Source organism: Doryrhamphus excisus, chromosome 19 (assembly GCF_030265055.1).
Source record: "Doryrhamphus excisus isolate RoL2022-K1 chromosome 19, RoL_Dexc_1.0, whole genome shotgun sequence".
Lineage (NCBI taxonomy): Eukaryota > Metazoa > Chordata > Actinopteri > Syngnathiformes > Syngnathidae > Doryrhamphus > Doryrhamphus excisus.
This window is the reverse complement of record NC_080484.1, coordinates 13,968,833-13,992,003: the sequence shown is the minus strand read 5'-3', so window position 1 is coordinate 13,992,003 and position 23,171 is coordinate 13,968,833. Positions and strand designations below refer to the sequence as shown.

The window sequence follows — 23,171 nt, the reverse complement described above, 5'->3', positions numbered from 1 at the left end:
GGGTACACCCTGGACTGGTGGCCAGCCAATCACAGGGCACATATAGACAAACAACCATTCACACTCACATTCATACCTATGGACAATTTGGAGTGGCTAATTAACCTAGCATATTTTTGGAATGTGGGAGGAAACCGGAGTACCCGGAGAAAACCCACGCATGCACGGGGAGAACATGCAAACTCCACACAGAGATGGCCGAGGGTGGGAATTGAACCCTGGTCTCCTAGCTGTGAGGTCTGCGTGCTAACCACTCAACCGCCGTGCCGCCCACCTTTAAGTCATATACAATTAAATATGAAATGCTTCTTAAAATTTGCACAAAAAAAACCCCCAAAACAGTGGAAAAGTGGTTACCGCACAGGCCACACAGCTCGGAAACCCGAGTTCAATTCCTCACTCGGCCATCTCTTTGTGGAGTTTGCATGTTTTCTCCCCGTGCATGCATGGCTTTTCACCCATTCCAAAAACATGTTAGCTTCATTAGCCACTCCAAATTGTCCATAGGTATGAATGTGAGTGTGAATGGTTGTTTGTCTATATGGGCCCTGTGATTGGCTGGCCACCAGTCGAGGGTGTACCCCGCCTCTCACCCCGAGACAGCTGGGATAGGCTTCAGCACACTGTGACCCTTGTGAGGATACGCGTTAGAAAATGAATGAATGAAGTTCTGGCAAACAACATGTTCTACATATTTAGCTTATTCTCAGCAATACAGTAATCCCTCTTTTATGCCAGTTAATTGGTTGCATCATTTCTGCAAAGTAGGATGCCTTATTCATGAACGGGATATTTTCATAGTCAGCCTGTTTATGTTCACCGCCCTCTAAATAGGCTTTGAAAAATGAACTAATAATCACCTTTACACTGCTATTACTATTACCCAAGACGGACATGAATCATCCATGTGATGTTGCTGACAGTCGGTGACCAGTGTAGAATATTACATATCGTCTTTGAAGGTGTCTTTTTATTGCCTCATACTTTTACATATTTTACTTCATTTAGCCATTTTTCATGTTTGGTTAGGGAAAAGATATGAAAAAAAATGTACATAATTTGGGGCTAGTAATTGACCATATTCACCCACAAAACTGAAATCTCAGATTTTAGTAGATTTTAACAAATTCTAACATAGGGTGGCACGGCAGTCTAGTGGTTAGCGCGCAGACCTCACAGCTAGGAGACCAGGGTTCAATTCCACCCTCGGCCATCTCTGTGTGGAGTTTGCATGCACGGGGAGAAAACATGCAAACTCCACACAGAGATGGAGGAAGGAATTGAACTCGGGTTTCCTAGCCTTGTGGCCTGCGCGGTAACCACTCGTACACTGTGCAGCCCACATTCAATCAAATGTTTTGGTTTTGTTTTTGCAAATTTTAAGAAGCATGTCATATTTTATTGTATATGACTTAAAGGTGGGCGGCACGGCGATCTAGTGGTTAGCGCGCAGACCTCACAGCTAGGAGACCAGGGTTCAATTCCACCCTCGGCCATCTCTGTGTGGAGTTTGCATGTTCTCCCCGTGCATGCGTGGGTTTTCTCGGAGTACTCCGGTTTCCTCCCACATTCCAAAAACATGCTAGGTTAATTAGCGACTCCAAATTGTCCATAGGTATGAATGTGAGTGTGAATGGTTGTTTGTCTATATGTGCCCTGTGATTGGCTGGCGACCAGTCCAGGGTGTACCCCGCCTCTCGCCCGAAGACAGCTGGGATAGGCTCCAGCACCCCCGCGACCCTTGTGAGGAAAAGTGGTAGAAAATGAATGAATGAGATATTCAGTCCAAATGTCATGTGTACTATAGCACAGACGTGGGGGTGCGGTACCTAATAGGGTGAACATGAGACCCTAGATGACGTTAATGAAGCGGGAAGAACACCATTTAAAAAAAAAATGGTGTGACTCAGGACAGAGTCATCTAATTAATGGCATTTGTTGGCATGACGTCTCACAATTTACGAATCCGATGTAGTCATCCCGCCAACAAAAACCCCCCCGCGGTACAAACATGAGCCTGATCAGGATTGACAGCTCCAAAGAAATTGGTGGAAACTTCTGGAAGTGGCTCCCCGATGGCTACTGCAAAGCATCGACGGTAGTGTTGGATATGACATATGGAACGTCCCTTGTATCACGGCTTTATTTATACTGTTAAACATCAAACAGAAACAACAGCAAAATCAATCCCGTACCCGCAATTGTCCTTTCGCTTACAAGTTAATTTACACCAGCATGTCATGGTAATACGTAAAAAAAAAAAAGTCTATATAAAAAAAAAAAAAAAGAAGAAGAAGAAGGAGCATGGAAATGTCTCATTGGTCTGGAGCTCATCCACGCAGAACGCCACATCATTTCTCCTTTCGCTTGTTGCGGCGTTGCGTCTGCGCCAGTCATCATTCAAAGCATTTTTTTGGGGTCTTTATGTAATGAAGTAATGATAGAAACGATTTGATCGATTCAAACCGGAGGGCAGTATCAAGGCTGAGTCAACGTGTGCCACGAAAAAAATGCTGCATTGTGCTGCGTCTGGGATGTAAAGCACATTCAGTAACTCTCGGAATATGTGTGCTTGCTGTTTGTCTTTAGGCCACGCCCCCCACCGTCTGTATAATACAGTGTCCGCTCAGGTTTTTACACGCAACAAAACATTTGTACAGGAGTGCTTTTATACACTTGTGCTTTTCTTGGTCCGCCCAAAGTCCCTTATGAAAGAAGACATTGATAGGTTATAGTGTATAAAAACAAAAGTGAAGCCATAATATTCCCTAAGAGTTGTGCAGGCGACCTTCAGGGCAGCTTCCACAGCAGGCCACAAATCCAATCCAGAAAAAAAAAAAAAAAAACCCAAAGGATGCAAGCAGTATACTCCAAATCATAAAGTGCTCTCCAGAAGCCACTCGGACCTGGACAACTTGTCGCGAGCCCGGTGAATGTTTGTTGTGCTTTGCAGCTGCGGGAGCTCGCCGCTCATGGAGAGGCTCCGCTTGGACCGCAGGCTGGCTCCCGTTTTGGGGTACGCCACGTACAAGCGCTCCCTGGATGAGTCCGCGTTCAGGGAGTGTCTGCGGTTCATTCTCACACCCCCGGCGGGCACAGTCATGTATTGCCGCGGTGCCTGGCGGGCTCGCGGAACCCTGGGACCTGCGGTCCATTGTCCGGGCGTGACTCTTGCCACGACGGGCGGTATCTGTGAGGAGTTATTGCGGTTCACGTTGTTGAGTTCAATGTCCGCTAGGCGTGCCTCGGAGGGTTTAGACGGCGCCGTGGAACGTTTCACTCTGGGGACGCCCGGGGATGCCGGGTGCCAACTGTGGCTGGCGGCCGATGTGGACACCGTGCAGTCTGGGACGCAGGGTTTGGTGTTGGCGTTGGCAGCGGCGTTGGCGGCAGTGACAGGCGTTCTCTGCTTGGCTGGCTCCAGCGGAGGCAAAGCAACTCTTAGACAGTCCTTGTCGTTCTTCTCCGGACGCAGGACCTGCTTGGAGAGAGATTTCGGAAGCCCGCAGCTTTGAAGCTGTCCGTCACTGCTCAGGGAACGGATGTCACCCATCTCCAGCCCCTGACAGGAAGTAGGAGAAAGACAGGAATGAGAGCTATTCCCTTGGGGGGAAAACCAGATTTCATTGATAGTGTTGGGTTAGCTTGACAACTTTTGGATTGTGACAATGGAATTAGGTGTCAGAGATGTCCAGATGACCGATATGACAAGATGGCGGGTACAAATGAGTTTTCTTCTTCAGGCGGCTTCCTTAGAGATAAGGTGAGAAGATAAGGAGAAACTTGATGATGGGACTCAGGGATATGGTCGGGATGCTTCCTGGACGCTTCCCTGGGGAGGTGTTATGGGCACATTTGACAGGTAGGAGGCCTCGAGGAAGACCCAGGACACATGCCGGAGAGACTGTATCTGTACTGGCCTGGGAACGCCTCGGGATCAGCCGGGAGGATAAGGACAAAGTAATCGGGGAGAGGGAAGTCTGGGCTTAGGCAACCCGACGGTAGAAGATGGATGGATGGATTTAGTGTTGACTTGTGAGAAACTACCATGGGACCACCTGACCACCTTACATCGTTTTTCATCCCTTACTTGATACTGTAGATCCAAACGGAATACAAGCCACAAAGGATCATGCTAGGCTAACCTTGTCCGCGTCTCCTTGGTTGCACACCCGGTAGCGCACAATGAGAAAGATGATAAAAGCCAACACCGAAGCCACGATGATCCCCCCGATGATGACCACGATGGTTCCGCCCAGGAACTGCGACTGCATAAAATGGCATCTCAGGTACTGCGGCTCAGTGGTGAAGTGGGCGCATCCGATGACCCGGGTGGCGGTCAGCGAGGTCACTTGGTCGTCGTAGATGGCCAGGACGCACAGGTCGTACTGCGTCCCTGCCGCCAGGTTGTTCAGTAGGATGTTCTCACTGGTTGGCGGGATCATTCTGGGCGGGGAAAGAAAGAGGCGTGTGAGATTAGAGTTTGTTTTGACGGCGCCGTTGACAGTCGTTCATCTCCGGGGTGCCATTTAAGACGCCATCAGTTGTGACATGTGATTCTTTCCCTGCGCCGTCATTAGCGATAAAAGCGTACTATTTGGGCTTCTGTTTTTCTGACATGTCTAAGCTCTCTCATGTGTCTGCATCGTGTTGACTTTGACGTTTTTTTTGCTATGTGTGACCGTTCTATCATGGCGGCGCTAAAGTAAGAACCGAAAGAGATGAAAGAATGCTGCCCTGGTGACGCCTTGGATGCTTTTTTTTTTGCGAATCACGGGCTTACTGCTCTTTCATCTTCCTATGCGTGCAGCTTAGTGCTGACATTTTGTTTTTTTTTTGATTTTGTTGATTAAGCATTATCAAGGCAGTAAATGCTACACGGCGGCAAAGGGGATTATGAGTTGAAGAATGAGAAGTCAGATGCAGTGCATTAGTACTCCTGATAGGATTAATGGACACCGCATATAATCGCAAAGACAGTCGAGTCCCAACATCCGTCGGGATTTGGCATCCTGAGTCGGTAAAACCGGGGTCATGGAATGTTTAATCATGTGGTTAAGGTCGTTTTCAGTTTAGTTGTTTGTCCTGTTTTAGTCTCACCCCCAGACCCAAAGGTTTGGTATTGTGCTGACCTGTAGACCAAAGAGTCATCATAGGTCCCGTTATACTGGATCTGAAACATGCGGATCCCTGGAATGTTCCGCTGAAACTGAAACTGGACCATGGCCGAGTTGGACGTGGCCTCGGCGATGACCACTTTCCTCTCTTGGCTGGACTTAGCGTTCCCCAGAGGCACCCCGCCCGGCCCCTCTGCCCCTGTCTTGGTCACCGTAGTGATATCCGACGAGCCCGGGTCGGGTTCCCGTTCGGCGGCTGTATTGTTGCCGATGTGCGGGAGTTTGGCGATGAGCAGATCCACCTTCTGCTGGGCCTCGCCGGCCGGGTTGGAGGCCACGCAGGTGAAAGAACCTGGAAAGAGATCAGCTAATTAGGTTAGCGCTCCGGCTGGGTTTTATCGTCGTTGTACTGTAGGGACGCTGCACACGCGTCCAATATGCTAATCCCAAGAGTGGTTATATACTTGGCTCTATTTCTGCCGCATACTCTACACGGTTTAGGTCCATTACGCTTACATTGAAATGTATTTACAGCATCCGCTTGGCTTCATTGAGCACAAACATTACAAAGGTTCGGCGCAACGGTAATAAAAGCCAGAGTAGCACTCGTTAAGTGCGTATTTAATGTGGTACATCTCAGAATATCTGACTGTGAGAACACAACACTAAGTAAATGAATATTCCTAGCTTTTTTTTTTTTTTTTTTACATACAACCCACTTTTTTGTAGAGACGAAACAAGAAGCCTTGAGGAGCATATTGTTACTTTTAGTAGCTAGCAAAAAGGCTAATGCTTTGCTAACCTGTGGCAGCAGCAGTTTATCATTCATTCATTCATTTTCTACCGCTTTTCCTCACGAGGGTTGCGGGGGGTGCTGGAGCCTATCCCAGCTGTCTTCGGGCGAGAGGCGGGGTACACCCTGGACTGGTGGCCAGACAATCACAGGGCACATATAGACAAACAACCATTCACACTCACATTCATAGCTATGGACAATTTGGAGTCGCTAATTAACCTAGCATGTTTTTGGAATGTGGGAGGAAACCGGAGTACCCGGAGAAAACCCACGCATGCACGGGGAGAACATGCAAACTCCACACAGAGATGGCCGAGGGTGGAATTGAACCCTGGTCTCTTAGCTGTGAGGTCTGTGCACTAACCACTAGACCGCCGTGCCGCCCGCATTTTATCATTTGACTCATAAATACTACAACACAGTACACATCATTTATTGGCCCTCATTCTAAAAATACAAGAAAACTACTAAAATACCAACAAAAGCAAAAAATTTTAAAACTGAAGTAATTTTACAAGTCAAAAAGATGTAATTGATGTAATTAATGAAGAAAATTCACTGGAATAACGTGGTAGTGTTGAGCAGTGAGAATAAGATGCAGCTAGCCTAGCTTGTGACTTTGGTTGTGTTATTGTCTTATTTTCCACATGCATAAAGTCAGTGGAGGGAAAAATAGGTACACTAGCCACAGTACCGAACAAGCTCCACGTTTAGATACAACTACATCATCTACATCAGGGGTCTCAAACATGCGGCCCGCGGGCCAAATGTGGCCCGCAGGACACTATTTTGAGGCCCCCGCCTCGATATGAAAGTTTAATGTTAGTGCGGCCCGCGCAAGTTTGATATGGATGCTGTATGGTATCATGTACCCAGAAAAAATTATTACGTTTGATTCATGTTCATGTTAAAGGTTAAATAACTGTTAATAGTTATCCTCCCTATCCGTGTGGAAGTGGTAAGTTTTTGGCTATTTAAGTTTAAAAGGAAATAACTTGAAGGCTACCGTTTAGGTCGCTAGCTCTCTAGTTTGCGAGTTAGCATGTGTCTCAAGACCCTGCAGTTGCGCAATATGTTGTAAACAAAAAGAGTATAAATGTGACTATAGTCGTGTTTTGTCATGTCTACAGGGCTCTAATAATGCTTTGTTCATTTTAATCTGAAAAAAATAATTTGTCTACCCACCAACTATATGTGGTTTCTTAAGTTTTTATTATTTGCCGTTTTATTATTATTATTATATTTATTTATTACTTATTAATTTTCTTTATTCTTGATTTGTTTATTTATTTTTCATCTTATTTTGTGCAGAAAAATAAAAATAAAAATTGAGTTTGAGACCCCTGATCTACATGTTCTGCTTGTACTCTAGAATGGATGCTTTCAACCAACCGGAGTCCTTGACGGTGCTGATGAGGATGTCCAGCGTGCCGTCGGTGTGTACGGTCGCCCGGGAGGAGTTGGACATGAGGCGTCCGTCGGGGGCGATCCAGTGGATAATGGGGTCCGGGTCGCCGCGGGCTTTACAGCGCAGCGTGACGCTTTGACCCTCCAAAGCTCGCAGCTCCTGAGGATGAGGTAAAAAAAAAAAAGAGGTAAACGCTTGCTGAAGTATTGACCACGTTGTGCCTTTCACTGCTTTATAACCTCTAAATAGAATCGACTATTGATCATCGTCGTAACGTTGAATTAGCTCGATTTAGGGCAGTCGATATGGCGGCACGTCGCGGTAAACATGCGCTCGGGCTGCTTGAAAGATAAATGCCTGCAATTATGCAAAAGAGGCCTGCGTTGCAGCTTCTGCCATTTGATGCGGATTTGATGGCATGCTTTTATTTGGATGCATGAGTCAAGGCTGTAATCACCCTAATAGGAGCCTCGCTGCATCATAAACCTGCTAATAGCTAATTAAACCCCCCCCTCAAGATCAGCTTTTGGCTAAACCTTGAACATATTTAGGAATATCTTGTTAGCGCCGTGGTCCAGGAAGGTCGTTCAAGGTTAGCCAATGATATATTTGATGTGACAATATGAGAAAATGGATGAAGTTGTGTTCACACCTGGGAGTGCCTGGTGATGAGAGGAGGCTCGCAAAGGAACTCTTCTTCTGACACGGACCAGAAGTAGCGTCCGGCGAGGTGCTGCGGTGACGCGCAGGTCTCCAGGTCATCCTCTCGTAGTAATCTACGCAACCAGAGCAGCTCGCAGTTGCATCTCAGCGGGTTTCCTCCGAAGCTCAGCGCAAAGGACGTCGGCCCCATTATCCCTGAAGTGGCCAGGGCACCCGCTCTTTGGAAAATGGGATCCGGAGGAAGCTTTTGAAGCTTGTTGGAGGTCACGTCCAACCTCTTGAGCTTCTGCAGACCCGAGAAGGTGCCTTCTGGAATGTAGCTGAGCATATTGTGGTCCAAATTGAGAGTGTGGAGGCTGGACATTCTTTGTATAGCCACCCAGGGGACGCTCTCCAGGTTGTTGTAGGACAAATCCAGTTCCTCCAGCGCCGTTAGATCATTGAAGGCCCCGATCTGGATGTGCGTCAGCTGATTGTTATTGAGGATGAGGTGGTGCAGCTTGGACATGCCGCTGAAAGTGTCGTTGGTGATGCGCGTCAAGCGGTTGCTATCCAAGTGGAGCGCTCGCAGGTTCTCCAGATCTTTAAAAGCATTAGGAACGATGGTCCCGATGGTGTTACGGGACAGCGTCAGGTCCACCAGCTTGGTCATGTTAGCAAAATCCTTGCGCTTGATGCTGGTGACAAAATTATCACCCAGTCGCATTTCCACGGTGTGTCTGTCGATGTTGGGGGGCACAAAGAGCAGCCCCTTCTTGTCGCACAGCGTGGCCAGGTTGGGATTAAGCACCTGGCACATGCAGCGCCTCGGGCAGACTTGAACTTTGTGGGCCCTGACAGCCGCACAGAGGACAATCAGATAAAGCAGGAGGGTCTCCATTGGACTTGTCATTCACGTTGTTACGCCTGCAAAGATAAGGCAAAAAGAGAGAGACAGATAGAGGGGAAACGGTTTATCCAGCAGCGGAAGACTGCAAAGCAAGCCCAACGAGCTCTTGTCATCTCTATTAAACATTCATTTGTCTTGGCGGGGAATTCGCTCGGAGAAATCCTCCCTTCGAGAAGGAACGTTGGGTTTCTTTTTGTAAATATATAGTCAGTCGCTAGTGAGTCCGGCTTTGTAAGCAGGGGGGGTCAGTGAGCGCCTGTGCAAACAATAAACCACGTGCAATTAGCCATGAAGCTAATTAGTCACCTGCCGACTTGAGTGCGACACACGACTGACTGCTTGGTCTGGGATGGATTTGGGAGCGTGCTAATTTCATGCAGGGAAATGACAGCTGAGTGGGGTTTAAGAGCGTAACATGTGTAGCAGTTCAGCAGGTCTTTATTGCTTGATAAACGACATGAGTTGATAATATGTTTGCTTATGTAACGCAGTTAAAAATGCACTTTATTATTTATTTTCTAAATGCGTGAATTTTTTATTATTTAGTTATTGTGTGAATTTTATCTCAATGAGTTACTTATTATCTTTGTGTTGTTATGGGCTTGCTCAGTAATGCAAGCCCCATAGACAGCTGCTAAACTTGAGGCTCTCTTGCTAGGTCCTAGCATGGTAACGGTTAGCATGTTAGACTTTAGCTAATTTACTCATGTCTAAATACAAATACACACTTGGCATGATGTCGGGACACTATGGGACTGTCTTAGCACTTTTGGGACTTTCTAGATGCTTTCTTGCTAGATGCTACCATGCTAACTCTTAGCATGTTAGCATTGTGGCTAATTTACTCATTTATACAGCCAAATACACACATGGCATGATGTCGGGATACTATGGGACTGCCTGAACACTTTTGGGACCTGGTACCTACTTGCTAGATGCTACCAAGCTTGCTCTCAGCATGTTAGCATTTTAGCTAATTTGCCGCTCTCTAAAGGCAAATACACACATGGCATGATGTGGGGACGCTATGGGACTGACTCTTCGCTTTTGAGACTCGGTGCTTTCTTTTTAGCCGCTACAATTCTAACTGTTAGCATGTTGGCATTTCAGCATGTTAGCTTTGTTGCTCAATGCCTCGTCTAATGTACGCACCGCGTTGCTCGGCAGCGTGGCACGGCAGACACCGGGCCCGAGGTTCACAGCGCAGGTGGCATCAAAATCCATCAAAATTTCCGCGGGAATTTTCTAGTTATATCTTAATCTTCCCATTTTTGCGCGCGTAATGCATCCAAAACCGCAAGAAGGACCCCCACACATGTTACACCGCCGGAATCCTGACGCTCAGGACTACAGGCGTATTTATGTTTTGGAACGTTTTGTGTAACCATGGCGACGCTATTCACCAAAACGTTCAAAAATGGGCCACTAGATTAGATACACCTGTTCTATTTTTAGAACAGCCACATTCCAGGGAAAACGAGAATTTACAGACTTTTCACAGCCTTGTAGCTCAGCCATACGGCCACGTAGAAACGTGATTAATGGCTCATTTTTGAGATAAACTCTCCCTGTGGCTAAATGCTAATTGCTAGCATGTTAGCATTTAAGCTAATTTACTCATGTCTAAAGGCAAATACACACATGGCATGATGTAGGAAGGTTATAGGACAACCTTGGCACTTTCTAAACTTGAGGCCCTCTTGCTAGGTGCTAGCATGATGACTGTTAGCATGTTAGCATTTTAGCTAATTTACTCATTTCTAAAGGCAAATAGACACATGGCATGATGTGGGGACACTATGGGACTGCTTCAACCTTTTCGGTACTTGCTAGGTGCTAGCACGGTAGCCGTTGGCGCACCGGGCCCGAGGTTCACGGCACAGGTGGCAAGCCCATCAAAATTTCCGCGGGAATTTTCTAGTTTAGTTTAAGATTTGGTTTATCTGTGTTGTGTATATTGTTTTTATGTTGATACATTTGTCATTTCAAGTGGTTTTGTGTTATTTCGATTGTTGGTTTTAGTTAAAAGGGCTTCTTTTCATTTATATTTCTGATTTGCGTTAACATTAGGCCCGTCGTGGTTTTTGTTACAATGTGTAATTTATGTCCCGTCTGTGTAGGGTGCAGAAGTGGAGGAAAAAGAACTTTATTTTCATTCTTTTTGTCCATCAGAAACCTAACAAAGGCCGTTACACTTACACGGGGATTAAAGCCTTAAGTGTGAGTCCGAGTGCTGATGAGAATTAGACGGTTATCTGGGAGGATCATGTGGCCAAAGGGGGCAGGGATGATTGGGCCCGGTGGCTCTGCCAGGATGTGCTATTGATTTCCTCTCCGCTGCTACTCTTACTTATGACACGTAAGTAAGAGATGAGGGATAAGGGGGATCCATTTGATGAATCCCGAGACCTTATCGTGGCGGGATAGAGTCTAAACCCCGAGAAAAGTGCAGAAAGCGGCCTTGAGTGAAATTTGGCAGGTTTAATATTCAAGCCCCTGCGGCTGCGCAATCACATCACACAGAATTGAAGACCAATCCAATCAAACACGGAGAATAAGAGATCTACAAACTGTAGTAAAACCTAAAGGCTAACCTTTAAATACAGACGAGAAGGTCTGATTTATGGTTATGGCTCGGCGGTTTGCTCATAATGCCTCCATTGTCGGCGCCGGGTCCTGACAGTGTGGATAAAAGTCTTGCCTCAGCAAGGAGCCCGGCCAAATGAATAGCGTCATGATTCAAAAGGTCCTCTTGTTTGCCGCGGACATGTGACCCCACCTGCCGCCTAATAACCTTGACAGTCTGCAAATGGAGGAAAGATTATGTAGCGAAGAAAGATCAGACTGCATGGCTTGACGGCGATGGCGGCGGTTACCCTGTGACAGCTGAGGGAAATGTAGCAAAGGAGGACAGAAGGAGGTCATATTTAAAACGGGCGCTGATGATGAAATGATACCATCGGAGCCAGCCTGCTGGCTCGGACATTTTTCATGAATACTGCTGATCAAGCCGCAGTGAATCTTCCACGACCTATTTTTTTTTTTTTATTTGCAAGAGACAACTTCACCGAGTCCCACGCAGAAATTCCAATTCCCTCAGATGCATGCTGTCACCGCGTTTTAAAAAGACAAACTAAAAATGTCACTCGGCAGTCGTAACTTCCACAAATTGGAATCAGCGTGTTTTTTATGGGAATCCATTCCCAAGAAACAATTGAACAGGATCCATTGATCTGTCTGACTGGGACATTGATGAAATGCACACAAGTGATCCAGTGATCATGAATGACGTAGCGGCAACCTGATTGGACACCCAGCATGTCATTCATCTTGCCGTGACATCATCTCATCGACGCCTGCAAAAACTTTAGCATCACAAACCATGGACCAATCAGAAGGCAGAGTAATTATAGGTTATTATAATTATAATTATAGGCGTGCCAGTATCAGCCCTCGACCTTTGGTCTTGGGTTGATACTGACACTTGGGGGCATGATACTGGGCCTGATACCAGACAAACCATGTGATGATCTTATTATCACATACTATTTAATCATGAGCTTATTATCACGTACTATTTAATCAAAAGACCATTTTGTTTCCAGAAAATGTTCAGTTGGACATGGTTAAACTCTATATTTTATCAGTATCACTGCCCTGGGCTTTGACACAGTATCATTTCGGCCTTTTCCCGTATCATTCATGGGCGGTTTCTAGGGTACAGGGCCAATTAATACTGTACTATGTGATAACAGTGTTTATCACATACTACATACTACCTTCGGTCTATGGGCTGATACTGACACTGACACTTGGGGGCATGATACCTGGCCTGATACCAGACAAACCATGTGATAACCTATAATTATCACATACTACAGTATTAATTGGCCCTAGAAACCCTAGAAACCGCCCATGAATGATACGGGAAAAGGCCGAAATGATACTGTGTCAAAGCCCAGGGCAGTGATACTGATAAAATATAGAGTTTAACCATGTCCAGTATCAGCCCCCGTAGCTGTCCACTCAGAGCGCACTGCTCTGGTATCACGCCCCCGCATACCTTCAGTCTCGGGCTGATACTGACACTTGGGGGCATGATACCTGGCCTGATACTAGACAAACCATGTGATAACCTATAATTCCAGAAGTGCCGGCGGCCATGTTGCTCCAGGTGCTGAAGATGCCTTCACAGTCTGGAACTCATGACCATTTTGGTAAATCCATCCCCGGATGGCGTCTGATTGGCGCCAGTATCCGTACGTTCACATTGATGAGGGCCTGAAGTGTATACTATGTACGTGTTGGCGTCTATGTCTGAGGTGTATACGTATAGGGCCTGAGGTATGAGGTGTTTATATTCATGTTTGCTGCTCTGACCGGCAAGGCCTGTGGATGTGCAATGAGGTGGAGACGACCTGCTACTTCCAGGCTGGAATTGCGTTCAAGACGTGATATTGATTCACTCTGTGGAGATTGAGGTTTTTTTTTTTTTCACGGGAAAAGTCATCTGAACGTGAAGTGAATGCTCCCGAGTGTAATCTATACAAAAGGCCTTCTCCTCCAGTGAGGACGAGAGACAGGACAGGAAATATCTGTCGCTGTCCTCCTAATTTGCATTTAATTACAGGCGTTCCGCTGAGATTTGCATAACAGGTTGTACTCATCAGGTACACGAACAAATAAGTAGATAATCAATCCGTGCATTCATCAATCACACACTTCATCTTTAAATGTCACACACCCCCGCCAGAAAGTCATTATCCCGCAGATTGGGCTGTTCATTACGGAGGGGTGACCGGGGAGGGCCACAAATAAAGCAGAAAACAGATCATCTACTGATGCATTGACCATCATATCCTTCCCGGTCCATCAAATGTTGCTTTCGTTGCTGCCAGCATGTCTTCCCGCCCTCGGAGAACACAACAGACTGACAGCACACACCCACACATGCGCCAGTGGGTGGATTTGTGCCTAATAGAGGTAGCGCCGGCTATGGAAACAGCAGCAGCAGCAGCAACATACAGCCTATCTACGCTCCCCCCCCAGGGGCGGCCTTCTATAAGAAAAACCCAGCAGCGTGCCTCATCCCGTACACTACTGGGATGGCGGCGGGGTCACGGGGGAAATGTTTTCAGATGCTCCAAATGACGTGGCGAAAGCCTCGCCATGGGCGGCACGGCGGTCTAGTGGTTAGCGCGCAGACCTCACAGCTCGGAGACATGGGTTCAATTCCACCCTCGGCCATCTCTGTGTGGAGTTTGCATGTTCTCCTGTGCATGCGTGGGTTTTCTCCGGGTACTCCGGTTTCCTCCCACATTCCAAAAAAACATGCTAGGTTAATTAGCGACTCCAAATTGTCCATAGGTATGAATGTGAGTGTGAATGGTTGTTTGTCTATATGTGCCCTGTGATTGGTTGGCCACCAGTCCAGGGTGTACCCCGCCTCTCGCCTGAAGACAGCTGGAATAGGCTCCAGCATTTTTTTAGCAAATAGGTTGGGTGTTCCCCTGTTGGGTCTGTTAGCAAAATTTTACTCGAATACAAATAAGGTCGGGCGGCACGGCAGTCGAGTGGTTAGCGCGCAGACCTCACAGCTCGGAGACATGGGTTCAATTCCACCCTCGGCCATCTCTGTGTGGAGTTTGCATGTTCTCCCCGTGCATGCGTGGGTTTTCTCCGGGTACTCCGGTTTCCTCCCACATTCCAAAAACATGCTAGGTTAATTGGCGACTCCAAATTGTCCATAGGTATGAATGTGAGTGTGAATGGTTGTTTGTCTATATGTGCCCTGTGATTGGCTGGCCACCAGTCCAGGGTGTACCCTGCCTCTCGCCCGAAGACAGCTGGGATAGGCTCCAGCACCCCCGCGACCCTCGTGAGGAAAAAGCGGTAGAAAATGAATGAATGAATGAATGAAGCCTCGAAACTGCGCGTCTGTGCAGGGAATCATGGGACGGCGAAGGGAGGCTAATGAGACGTCTGGCCATGGCACCTGGCAGCGACTTGCCAAGAACCTCACCTTGCAGACGGACTCGTGCGCCTGCCAAAAGAAGTGCTGCTTTGCGAAATGGCTCCAGCAAAGCAGCAAAAAACATCTCCGCGGTTATGAGAAAATGAGCCGACACGGATGTTGCTATGGCCGCCTGATGAACACTTTATGTGCGTATGCACTGTGACACCCCGTCCTTTTTTTTTTTTTTTTTTTTTCGCTGCCAACGATAGAATGCGATAACTCTTGGGTGACAGCCTGGATGCCATGGCAACACTGAAAACGTCACTTTGAGGATGAGATGCAATCAGGGGCCTCATTTGAAGATCACCTAATGACATTTAGAACAAAGAATCCCCGCCGGAGAGGAGAGGACCCGGACAATTTAGTCACGGATAACAAATGAGGTTCTGGTTAAAGCCCGGAACACTAGGGGGGGGTTGGGGGGGCAGTGTTGCTCGCTAATGGTGTGTGAAGAGTAAGAGACAGCCGTTCACACTTGTGCTATTCTTCTTCTTTGCTCTTATTGATACCTTCGCCAGCTGCGAAAGCGTGAAGGTGGCGAGTTTGGCTTTGATCGCTGTTTAGTTTAATGAGCAAATCTACCAGGTGGAACTCTTCTACCTCTGGAACCGCCGCACACAAAAGGCTGACCATTTGCCAGAACATGCAACCCTTAACTGCGGCACCCGTGCTATTACTTTTTACGACAAATACACCACAAGGTGGCGCTGCTGTTAAACCCCAGCTGGATTAACTTGAAATTTCTCATACAGCTCACAACACCTTAGTTTTAGATCAGGGGTCTCAAACACGCGGCCACTAGTTTGAGGCCCCCGCCTTGATATGAAAGTTTAATGTTAGTGCGGCCCGCGCAAGTTTGATATGGATGCTGTATGGTATCATGTACCCAGAAAAAATTATTACGTTTGATTAATATTCATGTTAAAGGTTAAATAACTGTTAATAGTTATCCTCCCTATCCGTGTGGAAGTGGTAAGTTTTTGGTAAGTCTTTAACCACCAAAAGCAGGGGTGTCCAATGTGCGTCCCAGGCGCCAATTATGGCCTGTGGCTGTCTTTTTATTGGCTCTCAACACATTCTAAAAATACAAGAAAACTAATAAAATACCAACAAAAGCAAAAATGTAAAAAACTGAAGTAATTTTACAAGTCAAAAAGATGTAATTAATGACAAAAATTCACTGGAATAACGTGGTAGTGTTGAGCAGTGAGAATAAGATGCAGCTAGCCTGTTGCTAGCTGTGACTTTGGTTGTGTTATTGTCTTATTTTTCACATGCATAAAGTCAGTGGAGGGAAAAATATGTACACTAGCCGCAGTACCGAACAAGCTCCAAGTTTAGATACTACTACATCTTCTACATCAGGGGTCTCAAACATGCGGCCCATGGGCCAAATGTGGCCCGCAGGACACTACTTTGAGGCCCTTGCCTTGATATGAAAGTTTAATGTTAGTGCGGCCTGCGCAAGTTTGATATGGATGCTGTATGGTATCATGTACCCAGAAAAAATTATTACGTTTGATTCATGTTCATGTTAAAGGTTAAATAACTGTTAATAGTTATCCTCCCTATCTGTGTGGAAGTGGTAAGTTTTTGGCTATTTAAGTTGAAAGGAAATAACTTGAAGGCTACCGTTTAGGTCGCTAGCTCTCTAGTTTGCGAGTTAGCACGTGTCACAAGACCCTGCAGTTGCACAATATGTTGTAAATAAAAAGAGTATAAATGTGACTATAGTCGTGTTTTGTCATGTCTACAGGGCTCTAATAATGCTTTGTTCATTTTAATCTGAAAAAAATAATTTGTCTACCCACCAACTATATGTGGTTTCTTAAGTTTTTATTATTTGCCGTTTTATTATTATTATTATATTTATTTATTTATTACTGATTGATTGATTTTCTTTATTCTTGATTTGTTTATTTATTTTTCATCTTATTTTGTGCAGAAAAATAAAAAGTAAGATATTTGAGAACAGTGGAATGTTTTATCAGAGCTTTTCTTGTGGAAAATCGGAACCAAAACAAAGTTTATTCATTTTTCTGTTTTTAATAAATGTGTTTTTTTTTTGGAAAACCTGATGCGACCCAGCCTCGCCCAGACCCAAGCTCCAGTGGCCCCCAGGTAAATTGAGTTTGAGACCCCTGCTCTAGATTGTTCAGCCCGATCCCTGCGAAATCCACATCTTGAGGTGGACAGCCATTTTTGTGTAGCAGGATTGGTTGTTAAAACAAAAAAAAATGGTAAAAATATATTGCTAATTACTAATTACATTACACTCTTCTGTGTGCTAGCGGCCCCGCTTCCACCCACCGAGACAAAAGAGACAAGAGTGTGAGCGACAAAAGGTCTCATTCTGTTCATGCCTTTGTTCTATGGAACAAACAGAGTTCTATGGAACAGAGCCTGGCATGACATTGCAGTACATCATTCATATTTATATCAGTTATCATTTATTGTTATTTCATATGGACGCAGGCGTTTTCTCAACAAGACATCTTGTTTTTAATCTCCCGGGATCTTGTGAGTTAAATAGTATTCAATCCTTAGGCCAGTGATTATCAACCTTTTTTGAGCCACGGCACGTTTTTTTACATTGTAAAAATCTTGTGGCACACCACCAACCAAAAATGTTACAAAATGTCACCACGACCTCACACGTGCATCAATAAGTGAATCGGAGGAACAAGGTAGGTGTTGCCACACGGACCAATATTACATCGCTATGCCAGTCTTTACGACACAGACACTCCACAGTAGCCACCACTTTTTCTCTTTCCGAATGACCTTTCGGGAAACAATGGCATCCATAGAAAGGAATATTCCAATCTCTTGTCTACATGCGCCGTGAAAATCAAACAGAATAGTGAATGGGGCATGCCCAGTAAAACGTAAACATCAACATCACGTGATACCGACTTCCCCGAGTTATTCTTTCACTTGTTGGAATAATTCCGTATTGCCAGTTTTTCGTCTGTTCAGTCTTGAAATTTAGTTTGAATCAAAAACAATCTTTTCTTAGTCCAGTGCCGATTGCTGGCCTCCATTTTTAAAAATGAAGAACATCTGGATCTGCGTGTTACGTCATATCTGAGCATGCGCTGAAAGAACGCACCCGGGATAATTTAAAAATTTATATTTTTCGTTTAAATTTATAATTAAACTCACGACATGTCTTATATAGATATATATTTTCTTTTTTAATAAAAGTGGACTTGTGAATGGCGTATAGAAGGGTTTAGATTCTGTTCCACAGATAGCGCTAATGCATACGAAAGCTGCTTGCCAACCGCCAATAAACAACAGAAGAAGAAAAACACCACGAAGAAGAACGCACCCTGACAACTTTCCGTGTGAGTGGGTACAAGATACCTCAATCGGATTGGTTAAAGGAATAATCCATCCCTGTTCAATTCTTTCCGTTTGAGCAAATAAACCAAAGTGAATTGGAATATTTGGGTCCATGTATACTATTGACATAATGGGTATTGACATCATATTTGCAAATGATTAATAAATGTTAATTATAAAAAGTGATATTGGGTATTCCTCACGGCACACCTGACGGTTTCTCAAGGTACACTAGTGTGCCGCGGCACAGTGGTTGAAAATCACTGCCTTAGGCTATTACATTGTTGACATTAAAGTGGAATATCGATGTGTTGGACCAAAACACAAACGTATGAAAACCAAGGCCAGTTTTCCCAAAGCGTATCAATCCAACTCATCAGGGTTTACTTATTAAAAATAATAACTACTTACATTTCCTACCTGGCACGGGAAAGCAGGCCTTTCCCAGACTGGACTTGGCTTTTTTTTTTTCTTTGCATTTCAGCATCTCATCAATCAAATCTGAGGTGACGGCACTCTTATTGGACATGGAGGCTTGAAGCCTGATTGTTGTATCATCAGGTTTATGTGTGTGTGTATGTATGTGTGTGTGTGTGTGTGTGTGTGTGTGTGTGTGTGTCCAAAGGGATGGCATACTAAGCAGACCCCAGTGCATGAAGAGAAGTGCTGTTCATCAGCATTTACAACTCTCCCCTGCCATTTTAGCAAGTGTTTTCCCTCGCACGGCATCCGAGCAAGAAGACAGAACCTTGATTCGCTTGCCAGGAAAAAAAAAATCGACACAACCCTCCTCGTATTTTCCGACGTCTCGCTCAAGCAAACAGCAAACAAAGAAGCAGCGGCAGCAGGAGACAAGTCTCAAAACGGCAATCTGCATTCCGCTGCTGTGCTATCCGCACCCCTGATGTGATGGAAGGGGGGGGGGCTTATGACCCAGGATTTTTCTCTTGTGGGGGGGTGTGCAGAAACCTTGAATACCACTCTAGAATATCAACATAGCCGCCGAAACCAACGGGAAACCACACTCTTATTTTCAGCTGCGTCTTGGACGCTCAAGATTTCATGTAGAGGAAGTGAAAAAGGGGTAGGGAGGGGATTTAAAAAAAAAAAAAAAAAAGTTCAATCCCTTCCCACGTTGCGAGCACACAAAAGCTCCATAACAGGTTTTATTTGTCGTGTTTGCGGGGAAACAAGGACAAGCTAAATTGCATCCATCATGACTACACTGGCTGGGGACTCCATAGAAAGTCAACACGGTTGCTGCTAAAATAACACCACGACAAATCCGCCTTCAAACCTGCTGCAAAGTCTGCAATTCACCCGAAAAGAAACTCATTTGAAAGCAAAAATTAGCACACCCGAAAAGTACAGGGGTCTATCTTTGCAATGCTGAAAACTCAATTTACCTGGGGGCCACTGGAGCTAGGGTCTGGGCAAAGTTGGGCCGCATCAGGTTTAAAAAAAAAAAAAAAACAACAGAAAAATATACAAACTTTTTCAGTGCTTTGGTTCCGATTTTCTACAATAAAAGTTCTGATAAAACATTCCACTGTTCTCAAATATCTTCATTTTTATTTTTCTGCACAAAATAAGATGAAAAATAAATAAACAAATAAAGAATAAAGAAAATTAATCAGTAATAAATAAATATAATAATAATAATAAAACAGCAAATAATAAAAACTTAAGAAACCACATATAGTTGGTGGGTAGACAAATGATTTTTTTCAGATTAAAATGAACAAAGCATTATTAGAGCCCTGTAGACATGACAAAACACGACTATAGTCACATTTATACTCTTTTTATTTACAACATATTGCGCAACTGCAATATGTCTTGAGACACATGCTAACTCGCAAACTAGAGAGCTAGCGACCTAAACGGTAGCCTTCAAGTTATTTCCTTTCAACTTAAATAGCCAAAAACTTACCACTTCCACACGGATAGGGAGGATAACTATTAACAGTTATTTAACCTTTAACATGAACATGAATCAAACGTAATAATTTTTTCTGGGTACATGATACCATACAGCATCCATATCAAACTTGCGCGGGCCGCACTAACATTAAACTTTCATATCAAGGCGGGGGCCTCAAACTAGTGTCCTGCGGGCCACATTTGGCCCGCGGGCCGTGTGTTTGAGACCACTGATTTAGGGTGTTCCATCAAATGTGGGCGGGGCATGGCAACAAGTGGAATGTTTTATCAGAGCTTTTCTTGTAGAAAATTGGAACCAAAGCAAAGTTTTTAAAAAATGTTTGTTTTTGGGGGAGAACCTGATGCGGCCCAGTCTCACCCAGACCCGAGCTCCAGTGGCCCCCAAGTAAATAGAGTTTGAGACCCCTGCCATAGAGTATTTTGGTGAAACCTCTTCAATGAAAGCTGAATTGTTTCAGTCCAAATCCGCATTGCATAAAGTAAATAAATAATCCATTTTCATAAAGGCAAACCATAGCAGTGATAGTCACTGTTCACTGAAAGGTGAAGAAGTTCTCCACCTTTCCACGTGAAGGTTTTTGGTGCAGACCCTGACTCTTCCATAGCGATGAACCTCCCTTCTCTTTGACCAGAAAGGAAGTTGAACAAGAGCACATCCTCTGCAACAACACGTTTTCCTCCCAAGTGAGCCAAAATGTGGGTCATTGAAAGTCAAGCTAGCACGGTGTGCAGGAAGGAGCTCACCTGTCAGCAAAGCAACCAATCAGATACTAAAACCGGCTCCATTCCTGCATGCATGCATGTATGCATGCATGCAGGAACGGAGCGCTGCGATGGTGCCTGCGGGCGCTCATGAATAATAAGCCGTGTGATAACCAACACTTGACACCAAGCAAGGCCGCTCAGGCTGGAAAAATCTGTAGAGGAAGGAAAAAGCTTGTTTCATCAGCTCGAGTTCGACTCCATCACACCTTGCCTGCACCGAGGCGGCATTTACATATCAGCTTGGCTTCGATCACTTCACAGCAGCGATGAAGAGGAGGTGAGGGAGAAGAAGCACCTAACGGTGCATCCTCAGGGCAGAGGCAGTAAAACAAGCATCATTGCACCAGACATCTTAGCTAACGTTATATGTCCGTGATGGACACGCCAGCACCTCACCTGTGTGAAGATACAGAAGATGCAATCTAATGACCTTGCAGGGGGGGTTGCTGCATGCAACTATGCCCACTTCAGGACCCCTCCCATTACAAGAGTTGCTGATTGATTGACAGGAGCCTGTCACGTCATGTGATTCATGCCAGTTTACCTTGCCGGAGACACATCAGTCAGAAGAGGAGCGCCTTCCCAGCGGAGAAGACGAGCATCGCGGGAGCAGTATTGAATTTAGTCCCAGACGCGCTGACATGTGTCCGGCCTTGGCAGCACGTCGATGTCCTTCAAGAAGAAGAAGAGGAGGAGGAGGAGAATGGATCGACGGGAGCATCGCACGGCGTGGACGAGCTCACTGCAGGGTCCTGCCGAGGCTTCTTCTTTGGAGGCTGAGCAGGATCGCCTCTTCCACTGCGCACCCCCGACAACTCCCCCCCCCCCCCCCAAAAAAAAGAGAGAGCTAGAAAACGCCTTTGTGGATGGAGAGAGGGAGGTTGCAGCCAGATGTTCCTAATTCCTCTCTCTCTTTCTCTCTTTTTCTCTCTCTCTCTCTCGGAGCAAGTTAATCCAGATTGCCTGAAAGGTTGCAGCCGTCATGCATCCTCATCCTCATCCTCCACCCCTCCTCCTGCGCTCGGACGCCTGTCAACCACAGAGCCGGCTCCATTTCTGCGTGTGGAGCAGAGGTGCGCTGTGCCCGGAATGGTAATGGCGAGCAGCACTGGAGGCTGCGCACACACACACACACACACTCACTCTCTCTCTCTCTAAGAGAGAGAGAGCATTTGTGTGTGCAGACAGATGCACAGTCCTCCCGGCCTCACTCACAGCCAAGCGTCATCATTTATTCATGGACATGGAGCGAGAGAGAGAGAGAGAGAGAGAGAGAGAGAGCCTGCTGGCTGCATGCAAGACAAAAAAGCTTGCATGGTGCACCACCACCACCATCGTCTTTTTCTTCTTCTTCTTCAGGAAGTCCTGATTAGATTGTGGGCACATGAAGGTTCCATTCATTCATTCATTTTCTACCGCTTTTTCCTCATGAGGGTCGCGTGGGTGCTGGAGCCTATCCCAGCTGTCTTCGGGCGAGAGACGGGGTACACCCTGGACTGGTCGCCAGCCAATCACAGGGCACATATAGACAAACAACCATTCACACTCACATTCATACCTATGGACAATTTGGAGTCGCTAATTAACCTAGCATGTTTTTGGAATGTGGGAAGAAACCGGAGTACCCGGAGAAAACCCACGCATGCACGGGGAGAACATGCAAACTCCACACAGAGATGGCCGAGGGTGGAATTGAACCCTGGTCTCCTAGCCGTGAGGTCTGCGCGCTAACCACTCGACTCCAATTGGTGGTAAAAGTTGTGTTTTGTGTTTTGAACCTCACAGGATGACAGTAGGATTCAAATGAAACTTAAAACCCATCGCTCCCCCGGGGTCTGCCCCCCTCCCCCCCCTTTCCCTCATGACGCTGTCTGTTCTTGTGTCGAAGTTAACAAAGCGGCTTAACACGATGAATATAGCCAACACACATCTGCCGTATAACGCAGCGACGACAGGAAACGTGACAAATTGCTGCAAAAGTGGAGAGGTGCAGGGGGCCTAGCACGCAGCCTTGTGGGCTATACGCCAGCGCTGGGGCAGATGTTGGAGGAAGTGCGGGGGCTGACTCTCCCCCTCTGGGAGGTTCTGGCTCCAGCTACAGATGGAAAACCTAGCCTAGTCGTTTTAGTCGGTTGTGGGAGGACAGGATTGAAAGCAGGGAGTCCCCAAATATTTTCACGCAATTTCAGTACAAAACTTGACTTCCAAATTGTGCAATGCAGTGA

The 23,171-nt window shown here is 45.9% G+C and overlaps 1 protein-coding gene and 1 long non-coding RNA gene across 2 annotated transcripts in view; one reads left to right on the top strand and one right to left on the bottom strand.

Annotated features, from left to right (window-relative positions):
• The window catches only part of LOC131107622 (uncharacterized), a 32,125-nt gene that overhangs the window by 6,067 nt on the left and 2,887 nt on the right, over positions 1-23,171 (top strand). The window contains exon 2 of the long non-coding RNA XR_009120283.1: positions 7,286-7,491. This is a non-coding gene — a long non-coding RNA (uncharacterized LOC131107622). The remainder of the gene's footprint in view (positions 1-7,285; positions 7,492-23,171) is intronic.
• lrfn5b (leucine rich repeat and fibronectin type III domain containing 5b) lies at positions 1,728-22,060 on the bottom strand. The gene is made up of 6 exons (XM_058057808.1): positions 21,491-22,060; positions 7,974-8,890; positions 7,306-7,480; positions 5,133-5,469; positions 4,146-4,446; positions 1,728-3,562 (listed from the first exon to the last, which is right to left on the bottom strand). The coding sequence occupies exons 2-6, from the start codon at positions 8,874-8,876 to the stop codon at positions 2,876-2,878; spliced, it is 2,403 nt and encodes an 800-aa protein (XP_057913791.1). The 5' UTR covers positions 8,877-8,890; positions 21,491-22,060; the 3' UTR covers positions 1,728-2,875.